General features: G+C 34.3%; 2 protein-coding genes across 3 annotated transcripts in view; one reads left to right on the top strand and one right to left on the bottom strand.

The window, feature by feature from the left end:
• Positions 1-8,655, top strand: part of LOC125075286 (serine protease snake-like) — a 29,244-nt gene extending 20,589 nt beyond the window's left edge. For both annotated transcript variants that reach the window (XM_047687009.1, XM_047687007.1), the window contains exons 3-10: positions 3,652-3,739; positions 4,603-4,704; positions 5,201-5,268; positions 5,960-6,120; positions 6,591-6,785; positions 7,628-7,817; positions 8,000-8,163; positions 8,446-8,655. In XM_047687009.1, the coding sequence (XP_047542965.1) occupies positions 3,652-3,739; positions 4,603-4,704; positions 5,201-5,268; positions 5,960-6,120; positions 6,591-6,785; positions 7,628-7,817; positions 8,000-8,163; positions 8,446-8,619 (1,142 nt within the window). In that variant the 3' untranslated portion in view covers positions 8,620-8,655. The remainder of the gene's footprint in view (positions 1-3,651; positions 3,740-4,602; positions 4,705-5,200; positions 5,269-5,959; positions 6,121-6,590; positions 6,786-7,627; positions 7,818-7,999; positions 8,164-8,445) is intronic.
• Positions 8,656-9,910: 1,255 nt separating this feature from the next.
• Positions 9,911-12,204, bottom strand: LOC125075300 (transmembrane protein 267). Its single transcript, XM_047687024.1, has 2 exons — positions 11,676-12,204; positions 9,911-11,160 (listed from the first exon to the last, which is right to left on the bottom strand). Exons 1-2 carry the CDS (start codon positions 11,952-11,954, stop codon positions 10,834-10,836), a joined length of 606 nt encoding a protein of 201 aa, XP_047542980.1. The 5' UTR covers positions 11,955-12,204; the 3' UTR covers positions 9,911-10,833.
• Positions 12,205-12,699: the final 495 nt, after the last annotated feature.

Here is a 12,699-nt window from a genome sequence, read left to right as displayed (position 1 = left end):
AAACCACATGAAAATTCAGTGACGCACGCGTTCTAACCACTGGGTCATCTCGGCTGTCATATGCATCTGCTTCATTATCATTATTGTAATATTTAAGTCATTTAAACCAGTAAATAATCCGTATAACCTTTCAACAACTAAAAAAAACAAACTAAATAAACAAGTTTTCTTCAACCCTAGCCAAGGATTAAGAATATTCTCCACCTATAATACCTTTCAAACAAAATATAAACGAAATCTGATTCGATTCAAATAGAAGCTATAATGTCAGAGATAATGACGCAGAAACAGACCCCTTTTTGCATATATGGCTACTTTCAAATAACTAACACCGAAACAATTATTAGAGCTGTCTTTATAAACGCAATGTCATAAGGCAAAATACATATTTAATAGGTCTCACATAATGCGCATTGTAACTTACCGTGTAAATGATTAATAATAATTGGGTCTCCAATAATGATCCCTAGCTGTCTTGTTTTTTTTTATGACAACTCTCTCACTTGTTTGCGCTCGAATGTGTTGGCAATGAAATATTTTATCATCCTAATGGTGTTTGCATATGCGATCTTAACCTATCAACAATTTTTATTTATTGGTGGTACAGTTTGTAACCTACTGTAGGGGTACTAGTCCCTAGCTTACTTCTTGTAAATACTTGAGTACAACACTTGCTTGCTTGTCGGATTGGAATGATTTTATTTTAAAAATATGTCAGTATATATGTTACTGTAAAAGTTCGAATTAAGGTAAATCTTAAGATTTTCCAGTAAAACCAAAGATTTACAGACATGAGTTGTTAATGTAAGTATTTATTATAAAGGGACGACTTTTCGGACTTTTACCATTCCTACCTAACCTAACATGTAAATCCTAAGATTTCCCAAGTGAATAATGGCAAAAGTCCGAATCACAAAGTTTTATGGACATTTACCATTCATAATCGGTAAATCTTAGGTTTTACTGGAAAATATTAAAACATTACCGTAGTTCGAGCTTTTAAAGTAACATATAGACAAAAACTAAAATCAAAATTAACCAATAAAATAATTATAATCCACATTTACAATTTTTTCGTCCAAAGAAAACGCTTACAATCCTACCAATAAAAACTAATAAAATTTAAAAATTATAAAAAAAAAAATTATGATTCAGCCAATTACAAGTTATACATTAAAGTTGAAATTTGATTACGAATTAAATGTTGGATATTTCAACCAATGACGAAGCTTCAATTTCGTATGTTCATTTCGTGCATGAAAATCCGATAGAGAGCGACGGGTGAGCGCCATATACGCCTGCCCGTTCTACCCCATCAAAACATAAATGTGAAATGAGAGTCAAGTTCAATATTATGTAGGCCTTGGTTGTTGACTTTAACGACAAAAGAAGTGAGATCTAAATGGGTGCCAAGTTCAATGGTCAGTCCTGAAAATTATTTACAACTACATAAAATATCATTTCTTCTTATAACTTAGGAGAATATATTGTAGTCTAAAGTATAACTTTGGCTAGTTCATATGTTCATAACCATAAAATCGAGAAATATATGAGATAAATTTGTTTATGTGAAACAGTTTTTGAATTAAGAGGACGTCAAATGTGGCTCCAAATGGTTCGTGTAATATTACACACGGTGCTGCCCGACAGTTCTTTTACTCGAACTTGGCTTGACAAGCTACCGCGTTTCTAGATAGTATCAGAATTTTGGTTTAACTTTAGTTGGACAGCGTTACAGATTATATGTATTATCTATGAGAGCGTCTCTGGACGTCAACTATAATGTAATTCCTACACCACTGACTATCCTACCAAACAGCAATGCTTAGTATTATTGAGTTACGGTTTGAGGGGCGACTGATTCAGTTTAACTACAGGCATAAGGGTCATAACTTAAGTGCCCAAGATTGCATTGGAGTAAGGTACTATCAGGTGGTCCATTTGCCATGAATACCAAAGCTATAATCCCTACATAGTATAAAACATAGTCGCTTCCCGCTGTCTGTCTGTCCGTGTGTGTATCCCTGTGTATGCTTAGATCTCTAAAACTACACAACGGATTTTGATGCGGTTTTTCTTAATAGATACAATGATTCCAAAAGAAGGTTTATATGTATAATACATGCACAATACAGTAAAGAAACTCTGATATTTTTAGATGTTTCTAATGCGATGTCGTATATATACACATTTTTTGAGCTTACATTGCAAACGCTGGCTGAAACCTACGAAATATCAAGTTATGTATTAAATTATTGTACACCTTAAAAAGGGCTATAGGGCGGGTCGCTAGTAATATATATTTCCTATACAATTTGACCTTAAAAACCACCTAGGTATCCGAAAATCCACAACAGCGCGATTTTTAAGACATTTTCTGCCACGCACTACCACTCTGTGGAATCAGCTTTCGCCGGCGGATTTTCCGAACCGATACGACTTGCGAACCTTCAAAAAAAGAGTGTACTCATTTCTCAAAGGCCAGCAACGCATCTGCAAACCCCCCGATGTTGCCATAGACGGCGGTAGTCACTTTTCATCAGGTGAGCCTCCTATACGTTTGCCACCATAAGCGTAATTTAAAAAAAAAAAAGGAAGATTATTTTCATCAAAAGCGGTTGCATATAATAAAACTTAAAACTTTATCGCGGGTAGGATTAGTGTTCAGTAAATAAAACTATATTAATTAATTTATCGTTAGGAGCAATATTATTTTAATTATATTAATAGCACAAATAAAAAATTGTGGCTTTTGTGTCAATACAGGATAATATTATAGGAAATTTAATTAACTTTATCGTCACTAACCACAAGTCGTATTTATAAGCAAATAATAATTATTTGTTATTGAAAGAGAAGAGGAGTTAATCCCACTCAATTTTGTCGTGCCGAATAAGTGCCCCCCACCGCCCATAGACAATGGTGCTGAGAGAAATATTAACCATTCCTTACATCGCCAATGCGCCACCAACCTTGGGAACTAAGATGTTATGTCCATACAAACTAAAATATTTATCTTCATTAAAAGTTGAAAACAAGAACTTTAAAGTATTTTAAGACTAAATTAATCAATATTTCTTATTATTAAAAAAATAATACTTTTTAAAAAAAACATCTGGTTTAGTCTCGGATACCATCACAGGACCGATTGAACTCTAATTGTGAATAACAGTATTGTAAATCTGTTCATTTGCCGGTTCTTCTCGCTGGAGGCTGTACCCAAAAAGGTGGTACATACGTGTTCAAATATCGACGATTCAAAACTTTTCATTGTGAAGTTTACTTGAATAAAAAACAATTAATTTGATTGAATTGAATTTATAATGGCTTGGCGATTAATAATAGAGTTCCACGCATGGATAGGAATCTAAAATAAAAGTCATCACTGTGCTAAATCATAACCCTCGATCATATCTAAGGAAAGGTGACGGTTAGTGGCCACCACTGCCCGTAGACATTGGTTACTGTACGAAATCTTAACCTTTTCACAATGCCCCACCAACTTTGTGGACTTGACAAATCCCTTGACTGGTTACACTGACTCACCTTTTAAACTGTAGCACAGAAGTACTGATTATCATCAACAGCTGAGCACGAGACCACAAAGCGACATTTATCACTTGCTTTAATTTTATTTTATTGTTATTTTAGAGGGTGAAGCCTGCGTTGTCAAACACACGAACACACGTGGGGTGTGCAAACTCGCTTCTAAATGTCAATCGGCCAGAGAAGATTTCCAGTAAGCGATTATATGATGTATTTACAGAAAATTTACAGAACTTCAAATGCCATAACACCTTTTTGCACGTCTTAAGCACAACAGCCGCGCTGGTGTAGCCAATGTTCTGACGATCATCCCTTCCCAAAAAAGTTTTTTATGAGACCTTCTGGGTCTGCCTCGCCTCTCACTTGAGCATTAACGGCAAAGACCCCCAATGAAACCCTCTACGCTCTAGATTAACACTAGCTCGACAGATAGCGGAAGACAAGACATATAAAAAACTGGTTCAGTCAAAACAAAATTGAGAAATAGTTTGTAGTTTGTGGATACACAAAAAGATTTCCATCAGACACAAATCGTGCCCTTAATGAAATTCAGACCAAAAGAGGCATATGATGCAGTAATACCTTACTGGATCGGAAGTCGCAATCTTCGTTTGAGAATCACGTCTTTCTAACCCTAGAATTTTCGCGGGAAAAACGCCCTTACGTATCCCTTTACATGAAGCGGGGCGTAAACGGTATCCCACTTTTTCATCTCACTCTAAACATTCTCTAACGCGTTTCTCTCAGATTAAACTGGGATAAGCTATGTGGGACTCGCTGGTACCTAGAACGCCAATAACGCCCAGCACCAGCTACTAAAAAGGCAGTACACTCCGTCTACTTGGGGTTCAATTCCAGAATCGCTTGTATATGCTATCGTGACGCTCTGGTCGTCGACCTAGCTATGCGAGTCTCCAAGTCCCCAAAGCTTACAAAGTAGCCATTCGATCAATAGAGCACCTTTTTGGTAACCTCCTCAAAGATCACGAGGCCTTAGCCCAGCAGTGGGATGTTTGCAATCTCTTACGTTACTTTAATTTTTTATTTGTTTTACAGAAACAATGGAATCAAACCAACCTTCTGCACGCATTCCTTTGATTCTATACTCGTCTGCTGCAGCGACGGCAGTTCAATACTAAACACGGCACAGGTATTCGAGTAAGTAACAAACTATATTATACTAGCAACCCGACCCGACTTTACGGGGGAACAATAAGGATACAAAAATAACTTTTTGGTTGAAGACCAAACATAAAAAAACCGCTATGAAATTGAAATAATATGCAAAAACGTAGTTTAAGAGATCCAAGCGTACAGGACGGGAAGGTCGGCCTGAGTACAAGTCGGGTAAAAGAGGTCGAATTTATGTAGTTAAAAGTATGATCTCACCTATCCAAAATAAATAACCTTATTGTTTGAACTATAAAGTGTATTTTGCAATATTTAAAGTTTGTAACAGCAGACGAAGTCGCGTAGCTTAAAAGATCCAAGCGTACAGAGCGGGAAGCGACTTTGTTTTATACTCTGTACAGATTTTAATGACAGAACGAACTAAAATAAACAAAAGTTTTATACATTCCAAACGATTTGCTAATAACTGACGTATCACGCTCTACGACAATGTTTGTATTAAATTTAAGTACATTATTTTCAGTCGCAGACCGGTCTGGAATCAATTCTCTCAAACAAATAACAATCAAAACAAACGACTCAGCGAGCGAAGTAAGTATTTAGTTATAGTCTGTCCTGTTTATTTGCTTTTTGACAGCTCACGTCTATAAATTAGTAGTTTTTGTTTCGGAATAAGGTATTAACGGAATGTCGTACTTGATTGACGGGCAGTGAAGTGCCCGTTGCACAACAAAAATCCACAGACTATAAAACAGTTCTTGCAATACGATAAATCGATCATATGTTAAAAATAATTTGTATTCATGTAAGTATTGTTATTGTATAGTTAATAAAAAAAGGAACTTATGACTGCAAAGAATAAAGTCGAAATCTTAAAATTTAAATTCAAATTTAAATAAAGAACAACTCTGTTCATTTTTTTTTACGGCTGGCTTTAAGTGTTACTAATAAACGAGCTTATACAGCCTAAATCAATAGTTATGACCAAATATACTTGGAAAATCACATACTACTTATTATATATATAATTTTTATATAGCTGGAGATCGCACGCGAAACTTCACGTTTATTGAACAGATTTTTGCAAATTTAGAAACTGATGACAGGTTTTGTTTTAATTTAATTTTGAGGTTCAATGCCCGTGTGATACGCTCGACTGTTGACATCTTTGTCGCACGTATACGTCCATCGCAGCGACGCGATGTGGCGCGTTAAAAAGCCCAAGACATTTATTATCCATTTTTAATTACTTTAAACTTTAATTATGACTCTCGTTCCATAGAATGTGACGAATATAGTCGGGGAGTCACACAGACGGTCAACTTCATCGCCCTGATGCCTGACCCCGACGCCATGACCTTGGTCTCGCCGAAGTGTAATTATGAAAGCGTCCAGCTTATCGTGGGAGGGGAGAACGCTATCCAGGGTGAATTTCCGCATATGGTAAGGGATGGATACTGGTTCATTTATTTAAAAGGGTTATTCTGTTATAAAACCTTTACTTAACTTTTAGTTTAAGCCTTGCTAGAAATATTAATTCAGTATTAAGGCTTCTATTAATGGTCCTGTCAAATCAAATCAAAATATACTTTATTCGAGTAGGATTTTACAAGCACTTTTGAATCGTCGTTTAACAAACTATATAAAGTGAAGCTACCACCGGTTCGGAATGTAGATACTACCGAGAAGAACCGGCAAAACTCAGTAGATACTCTTATCAACATATAAATACAAAGTAATGTTAGTTATATACAATTATATATGTATATTGTATATAATATATCCTGCCTTGATTGATTGGAATTTATGAATCGGTAAAGTTAAAAATATCTGAGGAATTTTATTATAGAAACGGATACTTTGCCCCAAGGAGGCTTTAATGATACGAAAACTAAACATATTTAATTTTACAGGCTGCAATTGGCTGGATTGATATTGAGGGTAATTATGCCTTCCAATGTGGGGGGAGTCTCATCAGCTCTCGCTTCGTGCTGACAGCTGGTCATTGCATCAAAAACCCAAAGATGAAAGATCCAAAACCATCCATCGTGCGACTTGGTGATCAAAACTTGGATCCAACAGTTAGTGATGGGGCTAGTCCTGTTGATGTAAGTCGATACTATTATTTAATCCCTTCTAGAAGTTCCATAGACAAGAATAAAATAAACTTAATCTGTCAGTGAACAGAACGTTGACTAAGTGTGAGCCAGTGTAACTACAGGCACAAGGGACATAACATCTTAGTTCCCAAGGTTGGTGGCGCATTGGCGATGTAAGGAATGGTTAATATTTATAACAGTGCCATTGTCTATGGGCGGTGGTGACCGATTGCAATCAGGTGTGCCAACCTTTAAAAAAAACGTAAATATGAGATATTTAAAACGATTATGGTAAATAATGATTGATCATATTCCCTATTTCCTCGTTGGTATATTATCAAGTTACCTCTAAATTTGTCGTCACCTCAGATCAGGATATTGAGAGTACACCACTGTTTGCGGACACTTACGCACTATTATATGACCTCCGGGATCTGGTCTCCTGTGATATTGGGCATTATGACATTGATAGTATGTTCTGTACTGTTCATAAGACTTTAGATACCGGAAAACTGGATTCAAATTCAGTTCTAGTCAAAACAGAATATTAGAGATTCTCCGGCGAAATATCAACTGCCAAGCAACGATATTTAGTAGTATTAACATCCGTGCTTGCACTTGAACTTAAAGCAGTTGGTCCTACGCCTGAACTCTTTCTGGTGCCGGATGTGCCGTCCCATCGGATTATAAGTCAGGGAATACTGTGTTGTGTGACTATGCATGTGTTTACGTACAGTTGTGCAATATAAAAGAACATCATTACCGAAATTGGTTAAGATAATGTCATTCCATTCGAGCTAAAATTACATCCTTTTCTGTTCTTCAAAATAATCATAACTCGTCTCCTCTAGATACCAATAAAGACCGTCCACAAGCACCCCTCTTACAAATCACCGGGCAAATATAACGATATAGCCTTATTTGAGCTGAACAGCGATGTCGACTTCGAATCAGCGATCAGACCTGCGTGTCTTTGGACGAAGTTTGACTTCCCTGGACATACGAAGGCCGTGGCTACAGGATGGGGCGTGACCAGTGCGCGTAAGTATTAATACAATCCAGATGACGTATGATTATTAAACAATGCTATTCTGAAAGCGACTTCTAAAATACTTGTAACGAAACTCAGACCGAGACGTTTTATAGAGATTCTACCCGTGCGAAAATGAGACAGATATACATTTCAACACGCTGCTATAATTTCCAAATACATATGATTCAAGGTAACAGAGAAACATCGAAGGAACTGCAGAAGGTGTCCTTGACGTTACTGGAAAACGACCACTGCGACGTGCTCTTAAATGATACGCACAACAGACACTGGGCAGGATTCGTTGACTCCCAGATGTGCGCTGGCGAGCTACGTGGAGGGAAAGACACGTGTCAAGTAAGTTAACACTATTAAGTTTAAAGTGCATGGTGGGGAGGTACCACACACTCATCAAACATTCAAACAGCAGTACTCTGTATTGTTGTGTTCAGGTTTGAAGGGTGAGTGAAAACGTGTAGCTACATGCACTAGGGACATAACTCATCTCATCTCTTCTTCTCTCTTAACTCTCTTAAAGAGAGAAGAAGATAAACTTTTCTAAATTTAAAAGGATTTTTGGATTTGGTTATAAAACTAGTTATATAAATCAATAACGACATATATTTGTTCCATATCCAGGGTGATTCCGGATCTCCTCTCCAAGTTGCATCAACACAGAACAAGTGTATTTTCCACATTGTCGGCATCACGTCGTTCGGTCGCCGATGTGCCGAATCTGGCAGGCCAGCAGTTTACACCAGAGTCTCCGTCTATTTGGATTGGATTGAATCGATCGTCTGGCCAGGAGAATAATTTAAAAAATAGTTTTATATTTTTAATACTTTATTAAAAAACTAATTAAAAACAATATTTTATTTATCTTTGCCTTCTATTTAATGCAATTTTAAAAAGTCTGATGACACAAAACGCGTAGCCATCAGTGCGACTGACAGGATGAAATTTTCCAGTGATTCCTTACGAAACGAAACTGAGCACAAAGGATATTATCAAAAAAATCTCATTCTTTAAAAATTGAGACTTTTTATGACACAAAATAATCAAAAACTATACTTTTTTTATCACCTTTAATTTTAAATCAATAAAATTTAAAAAATTTTTACGTTATAAAAACAATCATACTTTAAATATCGCTTATTTCAATCGAAGTAGGTAAAGATAAACAAACCTTAGGTCTACGTATTTTTGCTAATAACTTATCTATATTGTGAATACTCAGAGTTTATAATTATGTCTATTTATAATACAACACTATTACACTGAACTATTTATATCCACTTTCATTTTTTTTGCAGCATTCCGAGAAACAGTTTCGTCGACGTTCAAAACGCGATTTTTTTTTTTTTGCAAGTCCATAGTGAACGTCATAGATTAATCGAGCTCTCGACCAATGATATCGCGTCAATTTGCTGTCAAATGTTGTTTATTTGGCTTTTCTCTTTTTATGGTTGGAATAGAGTGTACAAAAATGAAGAGAAATAATTGCACTCATAAGTACATAATTTGACTATCTGGCTATTAAAACTCTCTCCTCAGCCTCATGCCTTTTTCACTTTTCTTTCTCTCATCTCATCATTTTTATTAAAACGGCGGAAAAGTATAACTACTAAGTCTCTTGCCCGTTCACGGTAGAATCAACTTTCCGAACCAAAAATTATATAACGATTCAAAAGAGCTTTTATGAATGAAGATTATTTTATTTCCTGTTATTTTACAACAATCCAGTTCTCAAATCTGCATTACTTGGAGTAATTACTGTACTTAGAGCGACATACGCTTGCCCAGGTGGAAAAGTACGGATTCTTAAATAGATGACATTTGACTACCGTGCACAGATAACGCCCAACTTAGGACAACACGTTGCATTACGGAAATTATATGCCTGGGCGTTTAATTTGTATGTCAGTTTTATATATGATATTTGTACATAAAAAAATGCATAGATTTTTTCAAATGCATATAATGAGCCCAAACTCGATGGGTTTACTTACAGACATTCCAAGATTCCATCAGTCACCTTCGAGTTCCTTTAGAGCAGATATCAGCTCTGGGGTACCCATATTATACTAGCTAGGGGTACCCTAAGACTACTGTGTTGTCATCGGTTCTTGATAAGTATGCAATGTTTAAATTTAATCCAACTTTCTTAAGTAAAAATCATGTTCGAATATTTAGTTACATGCATAAATAGATAGCATGTAAAAATTTAACTTAATTTATTTAATAAAACAAGACAAAACAACTTCTAAAGGATGTGTACAAGCAAAATAATTTCTTGATCTGCAACAAACCATAGTTCTTGAATACTATATACTTTACAAGAGTCCCATCGAAGCTTCGCACTTGTTAAATTTATTAATAAAGAAAATATTATGATATAAACATAATTTCAAGCCTATAGCACTCAGGAATAGTGTACCTTACTACCAATAAAATTATTTAAGAATTAGCTGTGCCTGTGATTTTGTGCGGGTTTTAATTTAACAAGAAAGTTATTGTTGTAGCCTAAGTTACTCCTTATTACATCAGCTATCTGCCAGTGAAAGTCCCGTCAAAATCAGTCCAGCCGTTGCAGAGATTAGCCGGAACAAACAGACAGATTTTTTTAAAAAAATGTTATTGTGGTATATGTACCGTGTATACATACATTCAGTAAAAACCGGTTATTTTATTATTACATACAGACACTCCACACAACAACTAGAATTTTATTTCTAAGCGCTTTGCAGCATTCAAAACATTATTTACACAGAAATCTCGGATAATGATATCATGACAATTAAATATCTAAGTTCATTTAAGTTAACTCTGAATATTAAATAAATTTATAGATAGAAAATAAACAAACATCAAATTATATCCGTGGTCAGTCCACTTCAATATATTCACAATAAAAAATAAACATTGTCTTATTATAATCAGGATCTGTTTAGTTAATTAATTAACAATAATCTCTTCACTTAAAATAATAATTAAAAACGGCAACACTTAAAAATGAAAACCAGAATATTAAACTTCGTTATATTGCAGTACAGTATGCTTAAACATTGGTCTGGTATAATTAAATAAATAAGAAAATAATATCGGAAGGATACAAATCAATATTACATATATAAGCTTAGGTATTGACATTGTATGTCCGTACGGACACAACCATATCCCTCGTCTGTTACCATCTCTTAAATGGTGGCTCGTAAATGCCAATACTATCATGTATGTTACTATGTATACATTGATTTTATGAGTAATGTGACTATACAGAGCAAGAATTGACGTTACAAGCATCATAAACGTTGTACAATGAAGGATACCTCTTTGGCTTACGTTGTTTAAATCCTGAAACAAAAGAAAGTTTCATTTTAGTATTAATTGTTAATAGGACTGCTTTTTTTAGTCTAGCAAATATATAAAGCTGCAGATCTTGCAGTTTTAAGGTAGTACAGGACGGGCTTATTAAAGTTATTGAATTTTCTGTTAAATATTTTCAGCCACAGCCTGGAGTTTAGAAATTGGGAGTGTATATGTTGTTTCGAAAAACATGTAAGGCGTTGGTCCTTTTTTAAATATTTCTGTTCTTGTGTCGAATTTGCCATTCCCTCGGATCATAGAGCACCTGTGTGAGCACTATAATATCCCTATAGCTGGATCGGAAGACTATCTTGAAATTGGCTGCTGTAACCAAAATCTTTCTTAGGTCTTTTAATAATCTTTATTCATTTTCTCTTTACAATATATTGAAATAAATCTTTCAAAGCAATGTGCAAGCTTCATACACTTAGATCTCTTCTGAGTGAGATTTTTATGTATATTTCATTACTGTATGCAAAAACATAACAAAAATTCAATTTTACCTTCAGATAAATTGATCTTGCCAAAATAAAATGATCGACGTCGATTGCTGAGGACATGAACGTGCAGAAAATAGTATTATAAATACAAGCTTGATTTGTTATTTTTATATTGCTGAAGAATAACAGTGCCGACAAAAAGCCGATAGCTCCATGGGTAGAGCTATCTGCTAACGCTCGGAACAACTGAGAACTTGAATATTTCGATTTAAAAACAACATAATCTCCCAGATATGCCGTCAGTGCTATAGAAATTGTTAATAATAAACGTACACTCTTCATTGCTTAAAAAATTGAGTATTATTTTTGAAGTTTATTCATTTTGTTTCTTGTTTCTGTTAGATTAATTACGTTTTTAGTTGATTTTGCTGTTAGATTAATTGCGTTCTTAGTTGCATGGTTGTTTTATTATTATTTATCTTTTTTGGTATTGGAATTTCATTATATTAGTATTTATTTTGGATTTTCATAATCATTATTAATATTACATGAAAATTATCATCTACATTTTCGATTCTTCAATCTTACTAAAACAAGATGTTATTTGGTTTGACAGACTATTTTTCGTTGAAAAATTTATAGTATCTATTTTATAATCTCTTTATATTTTTTTTTATTCTAAACCATATTAATTACTTACATTAAAATATATATTTTATTATATGAAAATTAGAATTTTATTTTATAATTTCGAATGAACAAGATTTTCATTTCAGAACGCTTATAGTAAAGCAGTGTACACTTATCAATTTTTTGTTTTAGATTTTTTACGAATGATGATGTGCTTATGTTACTTTTTAAACCTTTTAATTTTGATTAATAAGAAAAAAATAGTGAATATTTTAGGAATTATAATAAAAATAAAATTTATTTTTTGTCTTAGATCAATATCACAACTACTAATTATTTACTTTTCTTTTTCTTTTTCTTATAAGTACTTCAGAATTTGCAAAAAAACACGAACAGTATAATTATTTACAATTAATAATGTCAGAGAAAGGAATAAAAACAATAAAATCTCGAGTAA

Source organism: Vanessa atalanta, chromosome 30, assembly GCF_905147765.1.
Source record: "Vanessa atalanta chromosome 30, ilVanAtal1.2, whole genome shotgun sequence".
In the NCBI taxonomy this organism is placed as follows: Eukaryota; Metazoa; Arthropoda; class Insecta; order Lepidoptera; family Nymphalidae; genus Vanessa; species Vanessa atalanta.
The sequence above is the reverse complement of the archived record's forward strand: the minus strand, read 5'-3'. Positions and strand labels throughout refer to the sequence as shown.